This window comes from Anguilla rostrata, chromosome 12 (genome assembly GCF_018555375.3).
Source record: "Anguilla rostrata isolate EN2019 chromosome 12, ASM1855537v3, whole genome shotgun sequence".
Taxonomy (NCBI): Eukaryota; Metazoa; Chordata; class Actinopteri; order Anguilliformes; family Anguillidae; genus Anguilla; species Anguilla rostrata.
Genome location: NC_057944.1, coordinates 19,201,339 through 19,226,632, shown reverse-complemented (window position 1 = coordinate 19,226,632; position 25,294 = coordinate 19,201,339). Strand labels below are relative to the sequence as shown.

At 45.6% G+C, this 25,294-nt stretch overlaps 1 protein-coding gene across 2 annotated transcripts; it reads right to left on the bottom strand.

The window, feature by feature from the left end:
* Positions 1 to 437: 437 nt before the first annotated feature.
* Positions 438 to 24,690, bottom strand: LOC135235517 (WD repeat-containing protein 49-like). 2 transcript variants are annotated; one of them, XM_064301053.1, is made up of 20 exons: positions 24,507 to 24,690; positions 23,188 to 23,344; positions 22,269 to 22,718; positions 21,478 to 21,654; positions 20,437 to 20,608; positions 17,954 to 18,121; positions 16,395 to 16,543; positions 15,715 to 15,948; positions 15,228 to 15,392; positions 14,785 to 14,900; positions 13,831 to 13,961; positions 11,133 to 11,231; positions 10,685 to 10,849; positions 9,447 to 9,634; positions 8,262 to 8,459; positions 7,469 to 7,683; positions 5,217 to 5,326; positions 3,886 to 4,032; positions 3,605 to 3,734; positions 438 to 3,296 (listed from the first exon to the last, which is right to left on the bottom strand). In XM_064301053.1, exons 2-20 carry the CDS (start codon positions 23,266 to 23,268, stop codon positions 3,260 to 3,262), a joined length of 3,132 nt encoding a protein of 1,043 aa, XP_064157123.1. In that variant the 5' UTR covers positions 23,269 to 23,344; positions 24,507 to 24,690; the 3' UTR covers positions 438 to 3,259. The 2 variants fall into 2 exon arrangements, with proteins under 2 accessions (XP_064157123.1, XP_064157124.1); XM_064301054.1 differs by having other exon boundaries at positions 23,188 to 24,690.
* Between the last annotated feature and the right edge of the window lie 604 nt (positions 24,691 to 25,294).

Below are 25,294 nucleotides of genomic sequence, written 5' to 3'. Positions count from 1 at the left end.
GAATTATTTCTTTCTTTCTACTATTTGGTCCAATACTGATGTCGCATTGCTGCTGCATTTGAGCAAAACATAAATAAATAAATAAGTATCATACCCTGTAAACAGCAGTAGCAGAAAGGGTACTTATTTAACCATATAGCTCAATTTGAAATGCTAATACACACACAAGCTCAGGGGCACATTACAATATTCCTTGTTTCTGGCAATTTACTCTTTGTATTTGAAATAGAGGAGCATGCAGCAGCGACGTTACACACTATGAATAAAATTAATTGGGAATTTCAACTAGAATAATTGGGATAGCTGATTTGACTTTCAAATCAAACCAAGTCAGTGTGCTGCATCCGCAAGCTGGAATTCACTGTGCGTGCTTCAGATTTCTTTGTGATGCAGTACACAAGAGCAAGGCCATTTATATTAATGACAACAATGATGGAAGCAATCAGGTTGATTATTACAAAGGGAATATTTTCACATCACAATAACACAAAAGCACATGTGCATTTCTATCATTCTGTCAATCTAATAGAATATTATGAACCCAAAACTAACACCAGAGCCAGTTTTTCTCCTTTTGTGTTGAAAATCTCTTAAAACATACAAAACATTCTTCTGACAATAGTCACCAGAGATCACAAAGAAAATAAAAAATTAGTATTTCCCAGGTCCCTGATTGGCATTCCACGTAGAACGAAGCCCGGCCAATATTTGCATGTGGCATTGTCCAAAACATCAAATTCCTATTACAGATTCTGCAGTGGGTCATTGGTATTCATCCTTTAACTTTGCAGAGGAGGATTATGTGTTTGTGTTCCTTATTTATATATTTATACTTGTATAAATCATCACTTGTATAAATAAAGGGAACTTTAAATTTACCAAAGAAAATGAGTGACATTGAAGAAAAGCTTGAAGTTGAGGTGCTTGGAGGAGGAACAGAGGAAGTTTGACTGCAGGTAATGTTTCACGAGGAAGCCCTCGTGAACACACAACACTGACATCTGCTCCTTCACAACATCCCTACAGGTCCCCAATAGCCCCGCTCACCAGGCTCGTAATCTACAAAACTAGGTGCCGCCAAACTCCACCCAACATAAAATATATAAGAGGATGTAAAGTAGGACCATTAAATATTTAGGAGGATCTACTGTGGTTTAAGACTATACCACCACAGCGTGCTACTATAGTCTTAAGGCAGAACTGACTGCATTGGGACCAGACACCTTTATTGGGCAGAGACAAAGAGAACAGGGATCTTTAGGGTAATAAATGGCCTTTACTAGAGACATGCAAGGAGGCCAAATACCTTTAAGAGATATCTACAGTGAAATAAACACCCTTACTAGAGACACACAGAGACCAGAGCCCTTTCTGACAGGCTTAAAGGGAGAATACAGATATTCATTTGAGACTTTCAGCTAAGCATTAGATGCCTACAAAAGAAAGAGAGAATAACAATAGCTGTATGACAAAGAACAGAGGGGTTAATCGCAGAACAGGTGAAGTTATTTACTGGCAATGATCATCTTAAAACCATATTTACAGGAAGATTCTACTCACCTTGTCAAGTCAACTACATTATTTTCCCTGAAAGGATTATGAACCAATGGTTATTTTTATTAGATCATATGATATTTCAACAAGCAAAACAAACAGTGCAGAAATTCACAGTTTTTTTTTGTTCCTGCACCACATATTAAAAATAAATTGGTCTGGGTTCAGTGCCATGGCAACAATCTTTTCATCTGTCAGAATCATGGGAAGCAACAGGTGTTTTTCAGAGCAACAGCACGAACACTAATTATCATCAAAAAATTGCATTTATTACGATAATTGGTTTTCCCCTCCACTCCGCGCCCCGTGACCTCTGTGGAAACTTCAGGCTTTTAATTGAGTCTTCCGCCAGTCGCAGGGGGTGAGCTGGACCCAGCCTCAGCCTGCTGTCCCCGCTGTAATTTAAGCCTTCTGTTTCTGAGGAGAGATTAGAGCCCTCGTCGAGGACCATCAATAATCCCGTCCCCCCGAACCGCGTATCGGCCTCAGTCTGTCAGCGCCAGCAGAACCGCGCCGCTGATGGTCTTATCCGCCACGGCAGCAAATGAGCCCATCCGTTCTCCCTGCCTGGCAACGGGCCGGGAAGAGCTCCGGATTGCCTCCGCCGCTCGCCGCACGGAGAAAAAGAAAAACTTTCTGTGAAGTCTGAAAAGTCGCTCTTATTAAAGTTCTGCAAAAGTCTTCCGAAAGCGCTTTCTTCTCGCTCTTGGCCCGGAGAGCTGCTGTCTCACCTTAAAGAGTAGCGCTGTTTTTCAAACTCTTCACTGGCTTGTCACACACTCACAGTTCTTTGTTGTTGTTTTTCTTTTTCAGGGGGATTTAAGGGATCCTTAGAGTCCAAATACGCTCCTGGGCCTGTTTGTGTAGTACAGTATCTACAGGCAGGTTTATACAGCTCCCTCAACAACAGGTCTAGATGCACTTATTACACACGCATTCACACTCACAGACATACTTTCCTGCCCGCATGTATGATGCAGGTCAAGACTTTTGTTGAAGACTCCCCCTCTTCCAACACCATGAGCCATCAGTCTTCTGCCCCTCAAAGCAATGAGGATGGGCAGAAACCAAAAAGTTGAACCAAAAGTGTAACACTGCACTGTGAGGTGTCCTGATTCAGAATCAGCACTAAATGCATCATTTAGCATGAGGGCCCACAGCCTTTATGCATCCATCAAACTGATGTGCACTGTCTCGCTGAGCAGACTGGAGACTGAAAAGGTGACAGTCTCTTGCATCACCTTGTAGCCCAATGTACTGAGAAATGAAGTGATCTCTGTGATTAATCTGATAGCTTTCATCAGGATAGTGTTCGGTGGAACCGGGAAACCTAACTCCAACACACGTCTTCAACAAATCTCTCCAGCCTCTATACACAGCGTAGATGAGCAATGGTATAAGAATATGCTCATCAACACAATTGTAACAATGAATGCAGAGACATGCCGTAAGTGGATTCAAGTCCAGTCCAGCTCTCCCCGGGGAATGGTGCACAAATAAAATGCAACTGTAATATAAAAGACCTTCCATTTCAATGTCATAGTCTTAATAAAACAAATATGAAAAATAATTTCAATAAAGCAAGGGCACATCTACAATTTCTAGGTTTACAGTATACAGTATGAATGGGCTTTGTACTAAAAGAGGCCTTTGTGTGTGTGTGTGTGTGTGTGTGTGTGTGTGAGTGCGCGTGTGTGGTCTTCTTTTATTTGGCTTTGAAAGCCGCTGTAGCTTTTGGTTTCCTGTGTGAAAAACAGAGATAAACACATTAGCCATGATCTGCAGTGTGTCTTTTCCAAAGAGGGACACACTGTAAACATTTTAAATCAATGCCCTGCATCTACATGCAAGATGTGTCGTGTTTATGACCAACCGTAAAAGGGCACAAAGTAAATACTCTCCTTATCACAGTTGCCCTTAGTAAAATTCTTTTGTCGCATGCTCTAATCCCTCGACGCTGTGGCGTGCTGAAGAATTCCTGCAATCCTCAAACTGAACACAACACCCAGAAGCAAAAGCAACAGGGCTTGCTGACGGCTCACTCACGCACCTGCCACGCCCATGCCCGCCGCTCCTCTTCGTTCCAGCCTCATAGGCCCCGTGCGGCGGCCCCGTCCACTGGTCCCGCTCCAGGAGTTCTCTCGGAAACAGACTCTTGGCATCAAAGGCTGCTTTCACCGCTGCTGGCCCAGAGGGTATAATGAGAGATAATGACCAGCGACAGCCCCGAAGTCTCAGAGAGCATATATTCATCATGTTCGTTCAGTATGCGTGTGGAGCTCGGTCTGCAGTGCTGTGGTGGGGGTGAGCGGGGCAGAGGGGGAATCTTACTCTCCATGGCGATAGGGAGGTAGGACGGAATGGGCGTGGCGCAATCCCAGCTCTCCCTGAAGTACTGCTGAGGGTTGGTCACAAAGTCAGGCTTGTGGACGTCTGCCACTGCATCCAGCTCCTCCATATGCAGTGAGCTGAATGTTCCTGACATGATAACATGCACCCAAAAGATACATGAAATGGAGGGAAACAGAACAGAACAAAAAAACAGAGCTGGGTTAATGACAACAAAATCAGGGATAGTGGGAACAAACATTGTGAGAAAAAAGCAAGAAGAGAAATGACAAATGGGAAAGACAAGCGGTCCACCATATATATCTCCATACAAAAAGAATAATACTGACAGGTACAGAACTGATGTAAAATCACCTTCTAGACACATCATTTCACACTGTACAATTCTATACTAATGAAATGGGAATAGTTTGTGAAACAAATAAAACCCAGCAAATTTGCCTAACTTTACTTTTTGGTTTTCCTAACCAAAAACAATGCACAAACGTGAATTAAAAACGTTCAGCAATTTAAATTTCAAGACCTTTTCAGCATTATCAAGTCGAACAATGAAACAGGCTTCCACAGACACATGGTGAATACCAGTGGGAAATCTTCCGTAACTTTAACAAATAAACACCTGTTCGCTGGCGGTGAACTAGCAAAGCATCGCCTCCTCTGCCCAAAAGACGTTCTGATTAAGTTGCTATTAGCAACACAGCATCCTATAATCTCCCACCATGCTTTCCCATAAATTTCATCCATACTTCCTATCACCTCATGATGATAAAATTATGGAAAGTAACTTAAAGTAACCTAATACTAGATCATAAAATACTTTGCTTACAAAGTAATTACTTTCAAAGGAATTCATTAGTGAAGTATTTCCCCCCTGTAGTGCATACACCCCACACTCCAGAAGTAACTCCTGAGCATGTCAGAGCCAGCTGTGGGTCTGCAGGAGAATGCATAATCATCCATGGCATCTCCCAGGGAGGAGAAGCTGCAGTTAGCAGGGGATTGCCAGTTCTCTGGTGCATTGGTCACAGCTGGTAGTCAGTTGAGTGAAAAGATAGGACATGTGGACATGTGTTCTTCTCAAGAATGAGCCGAGGAATTTGCTGCAACTATCTAGCACCAAAATGTAGCTTGCAGTGAGCTCTCCATGCAACTCTAACACCAAGCCATGATTTACCGCTCAGGGCATAAATCATAATGTATTGGACATTTATACCAAATGGAAAATGTACTGGCATCATATTAAAACTGTATACTATCAAAACATGTATCCTCCATAATTGTAAATAACTGAGTCATAAACTGTTAGTCCTCACCGATGGGACTTTGTGTATCGTTCCACAGGGACGGCTTGTTGTCACTCTTCCTCAGGCTCCACCTCTCTTGGTAGCTCTTTCCCAGAATGCTGCTGCTCCAGGGACTGATGCTGTGAAATGCAGTCAGGCAGGCAGTCATAAGGACACACAGACATATGAACAGAGAAACACACAGGGAAAAACAGACACACACAGGGGGCCAAACACAAGAATGCACAGCCACACAGTAGTGCCTAAAGATGATTGGACAGATGGCAAGGGGGACAAAATGCCACAAGAAAACAAAGAAAGAGAAGCAGGGGGCATCAAGACAGATGCCAGACGAGACAGACAGACACACAGACGCAAGGGACAAATGGACACACAGTCACAGAGGGACGAATGCGCACAGGGCAGTACAGTCACAGGGACACACCGGCACAGAGGGACGAACGGACACAGGGCAGTACAGTCACAGGGACACACCGGCACAGAGGGACCAACGGACACAGGACAGCTGCCTAATTAATCCTAACGGAAAGCAGACGGTCGGCAGACGCGCCAGATCGGGCCGTTTGACCTGCGACCCGCCGGCTGGCGCGCGATGCGGACAGAGAGACCGCGCGCCGCCGTTAGCACGCCGCTCGCAGGGCTCCATCAAAGCAGCGGCGCTGGCTGGGGACACGGGTGAGACCGCGGAGACGGGAGAGCGAGGGGGGCAGGGGGAGGACGCAATAACGGCGACAGCCTTTACGAAATCAAAGTGTTATGAGCACTCCCAGAGCCCAGAGCGAGCACGCGAGAATATCAAGCACTGCTTTCGCGCAAATCCTTCTCTTTTACAACTCCAGTCTGCAGCCGCGCTTGCAGAAGCCGTGATGGATACTGAAATGTGTCCGTACGAATTGAATTACGGAATGAATGAGAAAATACTACTTTATAAAACCGAAAGCTGGTTCTCACTGTCATTCCATGCCCAGGGATGAAAGGGAGTCTCTGAATATATTCTGCAGATTGTCCCCATTATTTCTGTAAGACACACTCTACAATGCCTGGCTTTTTCTGCTGAGAATGCTAAGCAGTCACCGAGCTGAGCGTGGATTCAGCACACTCTGTGCACCATCAGCACATGGAGCACAGCTACCAGACTGGATCTGCTTCAGAATGACAGAATCACAATCTCAGCTCCAAGTCAAATGCGGTACATTAACAGATGCCGATGTGGTTCTAGAATGTTCAGCAGCTGTTCCCTGTGTAGATATTCATTCAGGGCATGGTGTTGGAAGATCTATGGTCCTCAGCATCTTTTAAGGCTCTGACTTCATGACTTTGTTGTCCTCCTCCAATCCCCAATAACTCCACTCTATCTGTCCGCCAGGGGCATGGTGGTTGCCATGACAATACAGGTGCACAGATGTGCAGGTGTGTAAAGGAGGATAGGATTTATTCAACTCCAGGCTCTTGTACAGAGTCCCCTCTGTGCATTTTATCAGTGGATGCCACACTGCAATGGCACACAAAAACTAAGGAACTATCAGTGAGCTAACTTATCAGATTTTTCCTCTGCTCATAATGATAATAATAATAATCATCATTACAATCATAATCATAATTATAATAAGAATAAAAATAATGATGATAATAATAATAATTATTGTTATTATTATTATCATTATCATCATCAACATCATCATCATCACCATCGTCATAATAAGAAGGCAAAGTGCACATAATTAATTTTACACATGCAGAAGAGGATGAATAAATCACAGCTCTGAAATGAATGCTATAAAAGATAAAAGAGAACTTTCACGTTGGGAGATCATTCATATGATAAATGAATATCATTCATCTGTCTAAAATCTCACCCAGAATGCCCTTTTGCCGCCATCACCTTACAGTTATTCAGAGTGATAGTAAAACCAACAATTATAAGTGGCACAGTGCAGTGCTAGACTGGTGGCATTGCAGAAAAGTAAAGACAGTAGGTTGGCAAGTTACCAGGCAGGACTCCACCATTACGTTTGAGTGGTGTGAGTATATAAATTGAGAACCTGTTAAACATAGGCCATGTAAGTCATTTAGGGAATCTTGTTAACAAACTAATAAAATTTTACAATAATACTTGAATAATTTAATACAGTTTGAAATGCCAAGAATTAGAAGCAAAATGTGTTAACAGAGGATATACTGAAGCGCTGGAAAGAAGGGATTAGGGGCATAAGAAACGGTGATGAATGAATGTGCATAAACCTGTTTGGAAAGCAACTCACTTGATGCTCCCTTCCACACAGTCCGGATCGACCTCCACAGCCAAGAACACGGACGCGTCCTCCGAAATTGGATATCCCCGCCCCCGGGACGGCTGCTCGGAGGGTGTGGCTGACCCCGGCCCCTCCCTGCGGCCCGACTCGCTCTCCTGGTTCTCCTGCAGGACGTTGCCGTTTGGTAGGGGCTCCCCAGTCCAATCGAGGTTCCAGTGCACCTCCTGGTGGTGAGAAGAGGAGACGCATGAGAAGAGGGGCACGTTCCAGGAGGGCAGCAGGACAGACACGTTCGGCAGACACACTCAGCAGTACGTCAGACCCTCGGGCTAAATCAAAATGAGAAGGAATTTACAAAAACAGCCTAAAGCTATGTTCATAAATCTGAGCAAAAGACAGTGTATCTTTGTTGGGAGAAAAAGGTGGAAACATCTTTGAAACTTTGCAGGTTCTTTTCCAAAGACATTACTTTCTTTACCTAGTCTGATCTCGCTCATAGACTACCACCTCATAGACCACCTGGTCATACGTACTCTGGAGTGTTTTCCCTGCCCAAAAACAGGCACTGTGTTCCAAGAGCCATGTCTGTGTATGCTGTACATTCACCTGATCATCATAAAACACACCTAAGCCGGATTCATTTGTAGATCCAGAGACACACTTGAGTGCAATTCCCCTGTCTATCCAGAGATGTATTCTTGCTTGCTGTACCATCATGCGCCCTTCGAGTGATGCATCTTTGGCTTCTGCACACTACACTGTCTGTCTGGTCTAGACACATTTGTGAGCTCTGCACGCTCACCTGTCCAAAGATGCCCAGGGCAGCTCCAGGGAGGTAGCTTAGCGCCAGGCTGCAGTCCACGGAGGCGGAGAGGAGGTAGAGCTGCCCGCCATGAACGCAGGTCTCCAGATGAGTCACGCAGTCCAGGTGAGGGCGGGCGCTGGTCAGCAGCGCCGGAGCCTCGCGGTTCACGCCCTCGCAGGGGCGGAGGCAGTAGTCCTGCGAGGCAGACGCACGACAAACAGCGCGACATCCAATCAGGGCTCAGCACGTACGGAAAGCAGTCAGACGCTAACAACGTTAGACCGGTCAGACGGGCGGGCACCACCAGACAGAAGCAATGACTCCTGACAGCCAACAGCGCGCGGGAGAGGGACTGGAACCGTGCCTGGAATTTTCTTAATGGCAGAGGAACCTTGAGCCGCAGAGTGTCCACGCTCAAGGTGCGGCTGCAGTGAGAGAGATGTGCCGTGCCGTAGCACTTTCTCTTTGATGAGCGCCATCAGGAAGGCCGGAGGCAATCCATTACGGAATCGCTGAAGCCGTTACATCAACCGCGGTGCCCGTTGCCAAAACACGGGACCACAAATTATCATGTCTTATTAAAGTGCTGAAGTAAAATGGCCGCGCAATTCATTCTCATCGGTGCATGTAGTTACACTTCGAGAAAAGTTCGGGAAATTGACAAACACCCTCTCGCCTGCCATCAATCACCCAACTCCATTGTCAGGGTTACTTTATTCCTCAAGGACAACGTGGGGCTTCTGACGCTGATGGCGAGTAAAAAAAGGATATTTCTTTTAAAAGCTGTCCTGTCAAGAGGCTATAATGTGTGCTTGATGCCTGGAACACCTGAGAGAGAAACTAAATTGAATATTATGTTGAGAGTCAGCAGCTTTTTTTATAAGGTTTCAGCAGGCTGCTTCCTTTGGGCTACCCATCTCTCATCCCCCTGTGTCCCTTAGCATCACCCCTCCGCATCCCACCTCTACCCCACCCTGATCCATCAATCCTCAAACACTGGTTATTAAAATATGGAGGCAGGCCTCTGTTTCAGCCTCCTTCTACCTTTTATACCTTCAGCCTTCCTTCGGGTTACTTCTCCAGCTTTCTCTCTCTCATTTTTTTTCCTCTGTGGGCAATTCGGGCATCTCTCGATCTGCCTGCCTTCGTTCTTCTCTGTATCTCTCTCCTCCAGCCTCTCACCTGTATGTCCCACACCTTCACTCCTCCGTCCATGTCTGCGGTGATGAGGTATCGTGCGCTCCTGTCCACCGTCATTATGATGGATCCGCAGTCCTCGTGAGCAACGAACTCCCCCATGATGCAGCCCTGAGCCGTGTTCCAGAAACGCACCATACCCGAGCCCCCACAAGACACCAGGTCCGCCCCCCCTGCAACAGACCACACCAGGACAGTGAGTATCCACGGATCTTAGCTGAACCTAGTCTAACCCTAAATTGTAAGCACGCCCAATAAATTCTCAAGGGCTGAATTTCTGACAGGGAAGTACGTTCAGATATCTGACCAGACAGGAACCAGTGCTCAAAACATATTCAACGGTTTATGAAGTGCCCTTTACACAACTAAGGGAAATTTCTCTGCTTAATTTTAGTGCTCAGCAACATCAATAAAGGAAAGAAAATATGCACCTGAAGGGTAATATGTTCCAGAGAGACTTTCATCATCTGATTTCCAAGTTTTTCCAAAGTAGTCTTTTTATGCCATTTTTTGTCTATTTTAATTACTTTAATCGATGGGTTTAGTCAATAGTAAAATATATTTAATGGTTCCTAACATTTACCTGCTGAAAATATTTTGAAGAAACGTTGTGTTGAAGGTCTTTGTGTTGATGAAAACATAAATTTAGTCAATATTTGCACCAGAAATTTTGAGCAGCTGTGTCAATTAAGATGAATTAAGTGCTCATTTGTTTCAGGCCCTACAATAATTTAAAAAGTACACAAATTATCTTGGCACCCTACGGTCATTTCCTTCATAGTTTTTATCTTTACGCACGTAAAAATTCTTTTACATTGACTTTCTGCAGGTAACTGACAATAAGATATCAAATTCAGACAAGCACTCATCTCACAGATCAATACAGTGCAAACCCCTTGAAAGCAGGTGGTGCAAAGAGCTTGCAAGATGGCTCCCAAGACCCATGACTCAGATCCGCCTCTCCACAGGGTTAGTTTACCTTATTAAAGCAGTGCCCAAAATCCCCTGCTCAATAACATCTATGGAGTCCCATAGTTGTCAGGCTTCATCGATCGAAGGGGCTGAGATATGCTGACTCAATGGTCGACTGATTCTAACCTATGAAAGTGCTTTCTCTTAACGGCACTTAACCCGATTCGCTGAAATGGATCATTGATAGCAAAACGGAAAGTTCAATTCGGTCTGTAGCCACACTTATTGATTGCTTTGGCAGCGTTCCCTACCCGCTGCGGCCACGCTCTTTCTGGCCTCCAGGAAAAAGAGACGGGTTACGGCGTTGCTGCACTCTGGGTCCTCCACGCCAGCGGGGGCAGGGCACAGCAGGGGTAAGGCAGGGAGGGAGCTCCTCGGGGTAGCCAGCACAGTGTGCGGCCGCAGTAATTTGCTGTCTGTAGAGATATGGCCACGACACTGGACGTTAGTCAGACCACAGAAAGGGACAGCAGCGTTTCCTGCCTGGTCTCTTGCAGGCATCTCCCTTATGATTCAAAAGAGCATACCTAATCCTGAGCACCACTGTGTTGCTTAATAAAGTTAACATTAATGCTGCAGGATTTGACAGTTGTGCACATCATAACTTAGATCTGTGGGTCCTTTTAAATGGAATTCATGCATTTCAAATCAAAACACAAAACTGGAAGTTTTTATATTGTCCTAGGAGTCCATCCTGACCTGAGCGGGACCTCAACCCTTGCTGGCCGGCCCAGTGAAGCTTGCGCAGGGCATTCTCTGTGCTGTTGTTCCACACCGTGATCTGTCCATCATAGCTCCCTGTGATGACAATGAAATTGAAACAGAGCTTTGATTACAGCAAGACAGAGATGACGCCATAACCACAGAGATGACAGCAAAACCGTGGAGATGACTGCAGACCTTTGGAGATGACCTTAGATTCAAGGAGACGACTGCAGAGCTCGAAAGATAATTTCAGTCATGTAGATAATTGCAGGATGCACAAGATGACAGCAGAATCATAGCAAAGTCTGCATTGGCTTTGAATCCATAATGCGTTTAATTTTCTGTCACTTACCTTTTCTGCTTTTCATTTTTAGTTCCGCAAGGAGCAGTGAGGAGTGAGGAGCTGTATTATTTGCTTGTCTCAAAGCCATCCTCATCCAAACTTTGCGACAGCTTTTGAAATAGTGAAACGCTCATCTTCTCGAACTGATTAATTTCACTCAGATTTAGAGCCATTCAGGTGCAATACGTTGCTCAGGGGCACAACAGAAAGTTTCCCATCGGGAAATTCAAACCCACACCCCCATGTTAAGCATGCAGTGTAGCCTCTGCTGTGCACTGCTGCCTTAGCAAACCCTGCACCAGCGGTCTGCGTGTACCAAAACCGTGTGGCCTCACCCGAGGGGCAAAATTCTGAGCTGTCAGTTACTGCCCATTGCAGTGAGGGGGGCATCATTAAAAAATCATGGTCATTATTTATTCTCTCTTTTTTAAACAAAGCAGTACGGTTCAACAGCACATTCCCCTGTGGATGGTCAAACTTTCAGAGACCATGCCCAGAATATCCGGTTATTCAGGCGAGAAACGTTACAAGAGATGGCAGATTAAATAAAAAAAGTCGGCAGCCCTTGACGTGATGGGTATTAGAGTGGGTGTGTGTGTGTGCGTGTGTGAGTGAGTCTGGTTGCGTGTGCTCGCGTGTGTGTATGTGGTGCAGAGTTTGAATATTGATGAGGAGCTGCAAAAAGAACAGTCCCCCAACAGCCAAATGTTTCCCTGCATGCTGAATGAGGACTTCAAGCCTGCAAAGCAAATTCTTCCGTCTCCGCCTTGCACTAATAAACGTAATTTAATTTCTGCATTAGCATAATCCAGAGAGAGAGGGGGAGAGAGAGCACACTATCATTCTGAATACCTTGTTAGCTTTGTGTATACTCCAGCCCCTCTCCACTTTTTTTTCTTTTTTCTTTCTTTTCAACCTTTTCCATCCTGTCTGTATTTTGTTCCCATCTCATTCTCACTCTCCCTCAGCCCTTTCATATTCAATTCATCTGCAGGAGGCCCAGAAACCTCACATGTACATAGCGCTTATATAAGCATGAATAAAGCTGTTGTCTTTTCCTTCCAGTGAGTTACATTCTCTTGCCAATCATGCATTTGAGAGAGCATTTCTCCATGTTCTGAATCTATGCTGGAGACTGCTCTGCATGTGAGTGTGTGAATTCGGAATGCTGGTGGGTAACGAATTTACACCTTCTACAAGAGCAATACGCCTGAAAGAAGGGGCAGAGAGCCTGTTGTTTTTAATCAGATGAGCCTAGAGGTTAATGAAGAGCTTTAATTGCTCTTAGATTTCTTTTCTCTTGGCACTCCAGAGTATTTCCCTGAGTCTGCATGTCATTGCATGATTACCAAGGGGGAGGGAAGGGGAAGTGCTACAAATTAAAAGCGCCCTTCTCCATCTACAAGTCACAGTGCTTGAAGAGCCCTTACCCTGACACAGTCTCGTGAGCAAGAATCATGCCAAGCAGACATTCTGCACTTCTGTTAGGTCAGGATCTGGGTCCTGTTCTTACTTAACACTTCATTTAAACATGAAAGCAGTTAATAACAGACTTCATTCACCTCACCTGGTGTCACGGGTCTGAACTGGGAACTGGGCTTAAAGTGAAAACAAAATTAGCAGACCCTGTGGCTCAGAACTCTGTGTTTGATGCTTCAAAAGGAGATATGTAGGAGGGTGTGATAAGCCTCCACCTAAAAAAATAGATGCCACACCAACTCAAGGGAGTGCAACACACTGTATGTCAAGGCCCTAGTGCACAGTCTGTCACCAGTAACAGCACTGGACCACATGGCTGCGAGTTTGAATCCCCAGAGAAACACTGCAGTTGTACTTTCAGCAAGATGCTGGTCAGTATTTAACTCCCAGCTATATAGTTAATAAATGGACAAGCAGAACCATTCACTGTAAATGTAAATACGTGAGACAAAGCTCACCTACAGGCAACAGATCCTGTTACATTCTCATCATTTAACAACCCATATGGCATTGATTTACACACCCTGAAAGCACAGCTATTTAGAGACAGGGAAACGTACCATAAGCGTATGTTTTGGAGGGAACAGGTGAAATTACACTCTTATTTTCACGTTAATACTGCACATTAATTGTCTGGAACACTGGAACAAACAAATTTCCCGATATGGGATAATAAAGTTGATCTGAATCTGAATCTCTAATTGGCACTTACTGGCATGTAAAATTAATACATTTCATTCATGACATGCTATTGGCTGTTTCTCCCAGGTTGCTGTTAGTGTTCAGGGTGAGAGTCTTTCACCTGGCTGAAGTTCCTGCTGTTGGCTGTTGGCTGTGAACAGGTTTAATTGTGAACACCGCGGTACGTACCTGTGACCAGAGTCTGAGGGGGAAGGAAGGCGGCACAGAGGACATCGTCGCGATGCTGAACACCGCCTTTCCACTCAGATGGCTGAATTAAAAACTGGGAGAACGTGTTGAGCCGGAAAACGGTGATTATCCTGCAAGAAGGAACATACTTTGCACATCATTATCACAATGTGACCAGGCTAGCACATCACTACCACAATATCTCAACATTACCAGGACATCATACTATTTATGACAATATACCACAGTATCGGAGTGATCTGATACCATGATGTCAAATCAGTCTCAAGAAATCTGATCCTTTCACTATTCACAGTATATGTTTTTATAAGCTGTACAGGGAAGAGTTTCAACAAAATGTAACATCTTATTAAGTAACTGCTTGAGGAAAATAAACTGCATATACTCTATGGCATTATAAAAATGCCCTGCATTGCTACGGTTCTTTTCTTCTGCCTGTAAAGCATAGTCCAGAGGGAGAGTTGCTCATCTCTCAATCCTTACAAGCTCTGAACCAGAGCCTGGATATATTTTTGATAGTTCACAAATTGTGGCTGGTTCACACAATGTTTTGTAGTGAAAAAGACAGTGAGTCTACAATTTCAAGGTTTTGGTCTTTGGAGATTCCAGATGTTACTTGTTGATTCCAGATGTTAGATGTTCTTTTTAGGGAGACAGACAAGGCCCCCCTCACCGTGCCAAGCCCAGCTTCTGCTCCATAGGCTCTCCAACACTCCAAAAGCTCTAGCGGCTAGGATTCATACTACACACTGGCAACTAAAACGTCTGACAAAAGCCTGAGTTTTTTATGTGATAGATATCGGATCCTATGTTCTATCAAAAACTCAGACGGACAGAGAGGTGAAGGAGGAGTGAGACGTAATGAGAAGGACTGAAGATTTGAGGGGAAGAGGGCGGAGCGCTCGCAGGTGATGGCGATGTGGAGCGCCGTACCTCTCCCATCCCAGCACAAGCACCGTCCGCTTCAGGACCAGAATCTGGGAGATCTCCACGGCCTGACCCCGACCCGCGTTCAGCTTGTGGTGGCAGTGTCCATTGAAATCCCACACCTCAGAGAGACAACACAGAAAATTCATTCTGAGGGAGCTCAACTCCAACAAATCAAAACAAAGACACGAACAAGAAAGAAAGAAAGTGTCTGGTACTGTAGGAAACACAGATAAGAGGAAGAGATTGTAGATGTCACATCCAGTCAGACATTGTTATGACATCTGTCTTTCTGGAAGCAGGGTAAACAAACACCACAACCAAAGTGGAGAAAGACCGTGACATCCCTCATCATCTCCTGTTTCCATGACGACAGCCGCGGCGCTGAGTCAGGTCATCGCACACTGAGCGGGGAAGAGTGGCGGGAATGGCGACCCGTGGCGTCTGACCTTGACAGACCCGTCGCTGCCTCCGGTGAACAGGCGGGTCTGGGAGGCGTCCAGAGCCATGGTGGAGATCTCGGCGTCGCCATGGCAGTGGTTGAACTGCTTGACCTTCTGACCTGTGTCGATTAACCAGCAGGTAATGGTGGAGCCGGCATCGCTGCTTATGACCTTAGAGAGAATGAGCAATGCTGTTTTTACAGACACAAATTCAACTGGAATACAATGATAAACCTGGACCTTTTTTTACAATAGGTAGATAGTAAGACTGGCAGACACACACACTGAATGACCAATAGTTAGAAACACAAACAGGCACAAAATGTAAAAGCATATCAAGAAAGGAGAAGAAGGACTGAGGAAGAAGGCAGATGAGGTAGAGGAGGGCAGCAATAAAAGAAGCACGGAGAATATACGGGGATGGAGGAGGAAGAACAAGTGCGGTGATGTAAACGGGAGATGAAGATGAACAGGGAGATGTGGGAGAGGTCACCTGTTTGAAGAGGGGGTTGTACAGGACGCAGGTGACCGCGTGCTCGTGGCTGCTCACCCTCCTGCCCACCTCCTGCCAGGCCTCCAGGAGGGTGAGCAGGCTGTTGAAGGTGAGGAGCAGCCGGCCGCACTCCTCGTGAAAGAAGAGCCGCGTCTGGCACTCCTGCGTCCGGGGGAAGACCCCCGCCACCCGCTGAACACAGAGCTGGTGATGCACGTCCCACACCCTCAACACCTGAGGAAAGGAGAGCAGAGCTGGCCCACAAAGTCGCAGGGGAGAGGACACCTCAACACTAACCAAATTTAAAATAAACGCGCGGCATTGATTCCAAGCGCATGATTCCGATTAATATGTCAAAGAATTCAAATCAAAAAAGTGTTGCATTTGCATTTCACCTTAAAAATTACAAACATTTCAGAGCTTTGAACATACTACATTCTTGTGGAAGCTAAAGTGTATTATTCAACAATCGAAATTGCTTAAAACACAACAGCACTGACTATTAATACCTCCAATCAACCAATTAATCACTGACCATGTCACACCATGGCCATGTCCTCTCTATCCTCTACATCCACCATTCTTTTACCAGAGACTTATTGTTCCTTGTGTCTTACACACATACTTACACTCACTCATTCACTCACACACACGCAGTTCCTCAGCTCCTCTCCGCTAACCTTGTCTTTGGAGAAGCTCATCAGCTGATTCTTTCCCAGAACAAATTGCACTGCCACAACGCTAGTCATGTGACCCCGCAGAACACCCACTGGCTTAGAGGTCACGTAGGGGTTCCACAGACACACCCTGCTGTCGATGCCTGCCGTGGCTGCAGACAGAGGACAGGGCGACAAAGAGGTCAATGGACTGAATACCACCTTTTGAAAACAGTTGTCAAATAGTTATGCTATAAAAATACATTGTGAATTGAGAAGACATTAAATTTTTCTCTTTTCCCACCAAATTTTCCAGAGTTTTGAATGACCAGTTGTATTTCCCAGCAGCACTCTTTTGTGCAATCTCCTCTTTCAATTCAGGAGCGCTCAGTCAAGCATGTGATCTCCCCTGAAACACCTCTGCTCCATTTCACACAGCAGACCACATGCTTAGCTAGCACAGATATGAGCAGGAGGAAGACCGTTCCTGTGCAGCTTGCGCGAGCGGGGGTCCCTAACAGGGAATGGGACACAGCCATCACAGCTGACCGTATCTGTCCCTCCCTGTGGACACGGCGTCGCCTTGAGGGGCTGCCGGCTACCACTGGCAATGGCACAGTCCGGACTCGATACCGGAGAGGACGGCGCATCCAGGGCCCATCAACACACCAGGACACCGCCTTAACAAGACTGAAGAGTTATTCTTACACCCAATGTGTTTATAAGTGAGGTACACTTACGTTTATGACCACTTTTTAAGCCTGTCACCAACTGTGAGGCATTCAAAATTGATATTGCAGCCGTCGAAAGATTTAACATTGTAACAAAAAGAGGCCGTAAGGTCATTGCGATAAAAACAATGCTCTCGGCATTTCACAGCCTTAATGCTGGGTGTCATGTTGTATATGAGGATCAAGCCAGGGTTCAAATCCTTCCATTTAGAATGCAGTTTGAGGTGGTCAGAGGTTAAAATGATCACAAATTGCTTCTGTAACAGTGATCAAGCGACCCTGAAGGAGAGAATCCCCAGAGCAAATGCATAATTCAATGCAACATAAGATGTAGAACTGCACTCGTGTGACAACATCTCAGATGGAGGTAATACTATGTCAGGGAAGATATGATTAATACACTTGTGCTGAGCTCCTGCCAAAAGTATTGTGCTTGAAGAATGCAATGAGTTGTGCATGACAGATGATGTAAATGCAGCCAACAGCAGAGCTGGTGTATCAAGACAAGCACAGAGGCGAATCCCCTGCTGTTGCTTAGTCTTGCGTTTTACTTTGAATTCATTTTAGTTAATAAGTCAATTAATCTCCTGTTGATCAGCAGAACGGTAGCCCAGGAATTTTCCATAATTATAATTATTGATGAAAAAAAAACCTTCTGATGATCAAGCCTGTCCTGTTTGTTATAAAAAAACAAACCTCACTGTGACTGAGGAATGTACGTTCGTCAGCCCGGGAAAGGAATAAATGAGGAGTGCGAGATAATTAACAATCAGACTAAAGTAACGAGTGCCTGGGGAGGTAGAGGAGGGCGTGAAGGGGGGGGGGGGTGGCCCAGGAAGAGAAGAGTGATACCGATGAGGTTGAGGCCGGTGTGGTAGTCCTGGTCATTGGTGCCCTTGGGGATGTGGAAGGGCGTGGTCCGGAGGCTTTTGGCCTCTTTTTCTCTCCAGGCGAGGACTAGGCTGCTCTCACTGCAGGTGGAGCAGGACATGAAGGCTTCCAGGTGTTCCAGGAACCTCACTGGAAGAGGAAGGAAAGCGCAATTTTACTCAATAATTCAGCCTTTCCAAAGGGCTCAGCTCCACCTGGGAGCGGGAAGGTGAGGAAGAGGAAGAAATGTAAGAGGAAGATAAAGAAAAAGGGTAAGAGTGAGTAGTGTTTGAAAGATATCAACCAATTTTCACTCTTCCGGAAAGTAGTTTCACTCCCCTAGATTCACGAGTCTGGGATCGACGCTGCTATTTTGGAGGGGAAAAAAAACAACTTTCTGCCTTCTTAATGCAAATTTTGCTAATGTTCACAATGAGCTTTCAGGAGACATGTTCAGCTCTTATCGCTGACACATTCTCCTCTGACTTCAAATCAGTTCCGTCCCTCTGGCCCGAGGTTGGCCGGTGCTACAAGGCAGTGGTTTGGATGTGACCCTCCCTTCTAATTCGCAACAACACCAGACAATTTTTCAGGGCTATATACTTCAAAAGACAGCAAAAAAACTAGAGTGTAGATAATGTACCCTGAAAATGTACATTAGCTGTCCTTTTCATGTTTTGTTTTTATTTCTGTTTCTGATTTGCCTTTTCTGTTGTTCTTTTTAATTAGTTTTGATCCTCTTGTCTCTTCCCACTAAATACACAGTTTCTCCATCCCCTAAGCACCTCCCCCATTAACCACTAGCACACATGCAAATACATACATTCACGCCTATCAACAAAGAGACAGGGAGATGGACGGATGGACGCACTGCTTCCTCTCCTTGTCGAAGTGGAGCTGACAGTTGAACAAATGCTCGCAGTGCAGACACGCCACAGTGTAATAAAGTCATTAATGATGTAATTAAGATACCACGGGGTGATCTGCTATACACTGAGCACCTACTGCAGCGAGTCACCATGGTTACAGCACAAGTCGCTCAAGTTCAAAACTCCCCAGACAAAATAACAGAACTACAGCGCTCACAACTACAGAATAATGCCACAGAGTATTTGCCGTGCAATTTCCACGGAATGTGAATGAAGGCCTGAAGCTAAAGACAAGGACCCTCGGCAGTTAGACTGAACACTCCCCCAGGTGCTTGTTTATCAGGAATCAGGCCAAAAGCATAAAGCAACAGTGACACATCCATTTCCAGAGGGCCGTAGTCAAATATCATATCAGCCTTTCCTTTCACCTGACGGAAATTATAAGGCAGTTAGTAAGTGGACATGCCATACCATGCTAACCTAGTTAAAATAAGTAATGGATACAGTACAGTTGGGTTGACTGGTAACTGACAGAGGAAGTCTCTGATGAGAGCTGGCTCAGAAAGCACAGATGAGCTGAGCAGCACTAGAGATGTGTCTCACTCAGGGGTCTGACCACAGAGGACCAAACATGCAGACAAACAGACAAGCATGCACACACACAAATACACACATAAAACACACACAGGGCTTACAAACACTCAGAGACACATCAACACCTACACACTTGTTAATGCACTCACAAGCATATGTCCATACACATGCATACATAATTTCACAAACACACACACACACACACATATGTATTGCTATACTTGTGAGGACTGATTTCCATTGACTACATTCATTCCATAACCTCTAACCCTAACCACTACATGCCTAACCCTAACCCTAACCTTAACCTAATTCTAACCCTAACCCTAAGTCTTAACCCTAAAACAGCCTCTTGAAATTGTGAGGACCAGCATATGTCCTCACTTCCCGTAATTTTCCTCACCTTTCTATCGTTGTGAAGACATTTAGTCCTCACGAAGATAGTAGTACAAACACACATACACACTCACACACACACACACACAGTGGGATTCTGTCCAGTAAGCTTTGATAAAGTTATCTTTTAGAATCTTAAGACTGCATTGTGTGAGCGAGAGAGTTAAAGAATATCCATCACAAAACAGTTCCACAGTCAGTAATCTCTCTCTTTCAGCTCATTGGGCATGATAACAACAGCAAAAATGGAGATGAAGTTTTATTCTGAGTGTAATGAGTAAGGACTACCAAATGTACTCGATTTGCATAGCAAGTGATATCCTGTGTTAATGAGGGAGCCCAAACAGATGTGATCATAATGAATGAACGAGAGAGGCATGAAATTTCAGCGTGCTTGATTTTTTGGCAGACAGACGATAAAAAGCATTGACAGGCGACATGTCACACAGATCACAGCTCTATTAATTACTTGTGATTGGATATCTGCACGCGACACTCGCAGTGTGTGACGCTCGTGTGCACATCCACCTGCACACCAGGGCAGGCACAAACAGGACGGGGGCTGGGGGGAGCGGGGTGGCTGAGCAGAAGGACCTGCAGGCTCACCTCTACGGACCCACACCTGGCCGTGCGCCTGGTGCTGGACGGTATAACAGCACTTATGGCGACCTTGCGCAAGCTCCGCCCACTTGATGACAAGGACCGCCTCTTGCTCCGCCCCTGCGCCAGGCCTCTCGAACAGGGACATCTGGGCCGTCCTGAAGCAGATGCCGCTCACCTGCAAGCGCACGCAGGTGAACGTCACTCACACACGCCTGCAGGAGAAAGCTGGCAGGGACAGAGCGTAGCAGTTAGCCCGCAAAACAGCAGCCCCGAGAGTGTCCCAGGCAAATGACTTCACGTCCCCTTCTGCAGTAATACTCCAGGTAAATAATGGAGTCTCAGAGTGTGTATAATTGAGTCAATGTGTGTCTTAGGTGTTAATTTGCAGGCGCTGTAAGGCACCTCAGATAAGGGTGTCTGCCAAGAGAGAGACTAATGTAATGTCATAAGACAATATTTGTCAATGTCACAGGTATGAGGTCAGCAGGAGAACACAGTGTGCTGCAGGTTGAGTGTGTGATGAGAGAGAGCAGAGTCAGGAGACTGATGTGTGCAGCCAAACCAGAGAAAAAGCCTAAGGTTATTCTCTGCCTGAGGTTATTATCCAAAAGGTGAGGGTATTATTCTCTGAAAAATGGTCATTACTTGCTAGCCCATTTTAATTGGACACATGCATGTAATTGGGCCTCCAAATTAGGCTTGAGTTCTCTAGGAAAGACAGCCCATGATTATTTGAAAATGAAATATAGAATGTGCTGTATTAGATGAACCAAGGCCACAACAACAGCCCCTTAAGCAGATTCCTGGATTCATTTGTCCAGACAACTCAGTTACTTGGTGACCTTTTAAGATATTGGACTTTCACTTTCCGTATATTTAAACACAAAATGCTAAACTGAATGAGAAAGGTGCACTTGATAGAAAAGGTGTGAATTGTAATCTCAACCCGAGATTTCAACCATGAAGTTTTACACATGCACACACACACAAGCATACAAGCACGCACGCGCACACACACACACACACACACACAGGAGGGCTGACCTTTCCTCCAACATCTCCGAAGCTGAGCACAGCCTCATTTGAATTCTCGGGATTGAACCAGTAGTCCAGGCTGATGGGAGTGTGTTTAAGGCCCTGGAGTTTGTACTGACAGCTGAACTCCTGCTTGGACAGTAGGTCATAGAAGCAGATCTCCTTACTGGTGAAGCTCACAGCTATCTGGGGACAGAGAGAAAGTGAAAGCGGTTTCTGAGAGACAAAGAGGTGCACAAACAAACAGCCAACAACAGATAGAGGGAAAAAAGAAGAGATGCTTACAGTGTCAAGGAAAAAGAGAGAATCCAGAAATAAACCACAAGGAAATAAGGATGATTGGCACCAGATGAAAAGACAGTCAAAAAGAGACAAGCTTAAAGGCAGGCACAGAGAGAGCGAGTGGGAGAGTTAGAGAGAGAGAGAGATTCAATTAGCAAAATTGAACTGAGGGAGGTGGAGACAGGACTGAAGTCACACTTATCCGTCTACTCCCTTAGCTCTATATTACAATGAGACTCAGGCCTTTATGTAAACTGGTGGAAAATACAGGGTACATTCCTACCTTTGATATTCAAATGAAGCCTTTTATTATTAAAATGTGTACTGTTTACCACTTCATTTCTATATTTATGACAGAGACCATGTTTCTAAACATGCAGGCCTTATAGGAAGTATTTCATTAAACAAAAACATAAAATCAAACCCACAGATCCCCAGTGTATGCTTTGTTTACATTTAAAGTAAACAATTCGATTAAAAATAACTTCCAAAAGCCACATCGAATGCTATTCATTTACCTTTTGCACGTTCGCCAGGACCACCATTCCGGTTACCCAGAGATCTTTAGGCTTGACAGAGTCGTTGGCGAGGCGATGGGTCTTCAGAAGGGCAAGGTCGTCCGCCCACACTGCCAGCACACCGTCCTTGCTGACGCTCAGGTACTCGTCGGAGCTCCTCAGGTATGCCACCTGCTGGACGGGCTCCCTGTGCGTGGCGGCCAGCGCTCGGAGCGGCTTCCAGCGCGTGACCATGGCCGCCCGGGCGTGCTCGTCCTTCTCCGACAGCTCCAGCAGCAGGAAGGTGGTCAGCTTCTCCCAGTCCACACGGCCCTCGCGGGTCACGTCCACGTTGTCGAAGAGCTGCCCGTACTCCTCGCGCGAGCCTCGGCCCACCAGGGAGCACGCCCGCTCCACAAACTCCGCCCTCTCCAAGGACACCGGGTCACCTGACTCACCTGCTTCACCTGGCTGAGGAGCACGGATGGAGGGAGAGGTTCCCCTCGGCCATTTTTCTAGTCTTTGTGCAAACCCCATTTAAGTAAATCTTTTAACGGGCGTTGCTTCTGACTGGCCTGTTTCAGATACATTGATTTTAGTAGATACCCAAACCCAAAATTCCCACAACTGTACTGCCAAAGTAACTTTGAGTATCTGCAAAGGAAACGCCTTTGGACCCAATGCTGTGGGTTTGTTCTGGAATGGAATATAGTGTTTATACTTAAAATGCTTGCACAATATGCCAGCTGTACAGATATGCAAAAATGTCTGAAATGCCCCTATGTAACTTATTAGGTACAAAGACTCGCCCCTTTAGTGATAGAATTCTTCTTTTGCTTTTCTGTGAAGTGAAGACTTAACCAAACACATGCACATAGACATACACTCATGACTCTTCTAATATTCATGATGGTCTAGTGAAAAATACAGCTCATCTTACCAGGAAGAGGTTCTGCATTTTCACAAAGTCTGACACACTCAGCCTGCACTCCAGTAGCTCCGCCTCCTTCTTGGTCTCCATGGCTTCCGACCTGTCTGGGACCCTCAGTGGGTTCCCCAAATTTTTTAGTAGCCAGCCAGGTGAGAAAAGTAGCCAGCTAGGGGTGTTGGTGGCAGAGAGACAAATTGTTGAGTTGCCATCATTTTTCCTAGAAAATTTGCAAACCTTAAATATATGTCTAAAAGTAGCCGAGGTGTGCAATCGGCCATTTAGCTGACAGCTGGCACTTGGGGAACCCCTCGATCCTGCCGTCACTCACCAGTTTCTAGACAGAACCGTGAGTTCTGTGCTTGCGGGCAGGCCTTCAGGAAAGTTAATCGAACGTACCGCGTGCTAATCGAGTCATAAAGAGATATGGGTCACATCAGGGTGTGAGCGCTATATAAATAAGGCGCTTCCTCACATTTACACTAGCGATAAAATGCAATGGCCTAAAACTTAAAGTAGTTGGTATTCAGGTCCTGCCAGGACGCTTTTTGGATAACTAGGAATCAAACCTCCACAAATGAAGTAAACAGAGGCTAAAGCACCAGGCCTGCATGCTTATGAGGGGAGAATACATGAATACAGACCATAACTTCCCTCTCGGGACAACCATTGGCGATGAAAGGGAAAAACAGTTCTCCCTTATTGTGTCATATACTCCACTGCACAGAGCGGTTTGAACACACTATGCGGCAAGCACGGTTTATTTCAGGCCGATGTGAGGCATTCCCTTGGTGGACTTGCGCCTTAGCCTTCCTCCCAGAAGCTGAATTCCACTACCAGTGTCACATTAAACACAGATTTACCTGAATGTTGAGTTCCAATGTAGAAACGACAATTACGACAAAAGGTAAACTCTGAAACTCCCAAATAATCACAAGAAAATAATGGAAATGAGGCTATACTGCTAAACAGAAAAGATATGCGATGCACAGGTCATGAATCCCACATGACCAAATCATACAAAATGTAATGAGACCATACACTAGTTCAGTCCCAGGGATTATCCCTTAAATAAGTGTTTCTGGCACAGCCAAGACAAACCGGACATACCCAAGGGTACTGAGGGAGGCTAAAACATAACAAGACTGAATAAGCACCAAACTGCACCTTTCATTTTCATTGCAAATGTATGTTCAATCCTCAAAAAAGATTATCAATACTAATGGAAAAATGAAAGAAACTGATCAATCAAGTGAAAGTGGTAGTTTGAAAGTTGATAAACAGACACACACACAGTGAGTAAATAAAATGTTGAAAAAGTTCCTCCCTACCTTAGAGCTACTGAGAAATGTTTGTTTATCCCTCTACAGGAATTCTGGGAGACGCAGCAGAAAACTCAATTTTTTAAGAAAGTCAAATCAAGCCAAAGTGTGAGTTTTTTGTTTACAGACACCCACAGAAACCAGAGATTTAACCAGGAGCAGCACAACACACAAACTCAAGCTTTCCTTGCCTTATCCACCCCCTCCCCCCACCCTCACCCTGTCTTGCTGCCTTGGAAACATCGCCTGGCAACCAAGGCAGCGAGAAGCTTGCGTTTGTGGCTCTTTGCCACGCCTCCATTCAGACTGGACACAGGAGCGGTGCTTAGCTGAAGGCTAAACAGCGACACCCAGCTCCTCCCCACCCCAACCCCCTGCACACGGGTGTGGCGGTGTGTGCAGGGGGGCAATGAATTTTATTAGTTACACAATGGCCCGTCCGGCATTCCCACAGTGCTCATTATATTACTTTGAAGATGCATGCTGAAGGTGGTGTAAAGCAATTCACTCCACAGCAAGCCGCATGGAATCATACCATCTCTCAAGCGTTCCTACAGCGGCGCGGCTCTCTCTGCCGCAGTTGCCCAGCTTGAATTGATTCCGGTCCCGCTGCTACTGTACCAGGGCAGGAATCCATTTGTCATTCCACAGACCAGCCCAAGGGCAGACCTGTCCTGCGCGCTACGCGATTCTGCAGCGGCTCAGAGCAACCACGGCCGCCATTTAGGAATTCTCACAGTAACGGCGTGAAAGTGTCATGTAAGAATCCAACGTGCCCAAAGCAGACTTGTTGGATT

Bases quoted from the DNA above. Each gene is read 5' to 3' on its own strand.
- LOC135235517 (XM_064301054.1), bottom strand. From the start codon at position 23,268: ATGGAGACCAAGAAGGAGGCGGAGCTACTGGAGTGCAGGCTGAGTGTG. The intron at 20,609-21,477 runs GTCAGCCCTCCT...GTGCGCTTGCAG, and splicing joins TCGGAGATGTTGGAGGAAAG to GTGAGCGGCATCTGCTTCAG. The intron at 10,850-11,132 runs GTCAGGATGGAC...ATATCTCTACAG, and splicing joins AGGGTTGAGGTCCCGCTCAG to ACAGCAAATTACTGCGGCCG.